This window comes from Etheostoma spectabile, chromosome 18, assembly GCF_008692095.1.
Source record: "Etheostoma spectabile isolate EspeVRDwgs_2016 chromosome 18, UIUC_Espe_1.0, whole genome shotgun sequence".
NCBI classification, from domain to species: Eukaryota; Metazoa; Chordata; class Actinopteri; order Perciformes; family Percidae; genus Etheostoma; species Etheostoma spectabile.
The window spans coordinates 14304416-14304896 of record NC_045750.1 but is presented as its reverse complement, the minus strand read 5'-3'; the positions used below and the strand labels follow the sequence as shown (position 1 = coordinate 14304896).

The window sequence follows — 481 nt, the reverse complement described above, 5'->3', positions numbered from 1 at the left end:
TCTCTCTCTCTCTCTCTCTCTCTCTCTCTCTCTCGCATCTTCATCTCCTCTCTGCTCTTTGTTTCTTTGTTATTGTCCTCTCACCTCCTGGTCCAGGTTTTGTCGAGTCAGCTTTCCTCTATCCACTCGACCTTGCTGGACTGGAGCACATGCAGAGTGCTTTCAGTCTCTACCGCAGATACGGAGTGACCTCCCAATGTGAATATGATAGCGCTGTGTCCCTTAGCGTGCCAGTGTTAGACCGCTGGCATTAGTGTAAATGTAGGCCAATGTGAATGGCATGATTAGTGTTTGTTGTTTTATTTGCGTGTAGCAAACCAGTTTAACTCTAACTTCTATCCCAAGACACAAGAGCATTCATTCAAACCTTTTTAGCTCCATTTTTAGACTACATAAGACCCTTTGAGCACTAATTCATTCACTAATATATCTTCCCCTTTAGCAACACATTGGTAGTTTTTTTTTTTTTTTTTAATCTAAC

General features: G+C 42.0%; 1 protein-coding gene across 1 annotated transcript in view; it reads left to right on the top strand.

The window, feature by feature from the left end:
- The window catches only part of map7b (microtubule-associated protein 7b), an 18155-nt gene that overhangs the window by 10001 nt on the left and 7673 nt on the right, over positions 1-481 (top strand). Inside the window, exon 6 of the mRNA XM_032543556.1 lies at positions 97-198. Coding sequence (XP_032399447.1) covers positions 97-198 — 102 coding nt within the window. The remainder of the gene's footprint in view (positions 1-96; positions 199-481) is intronic.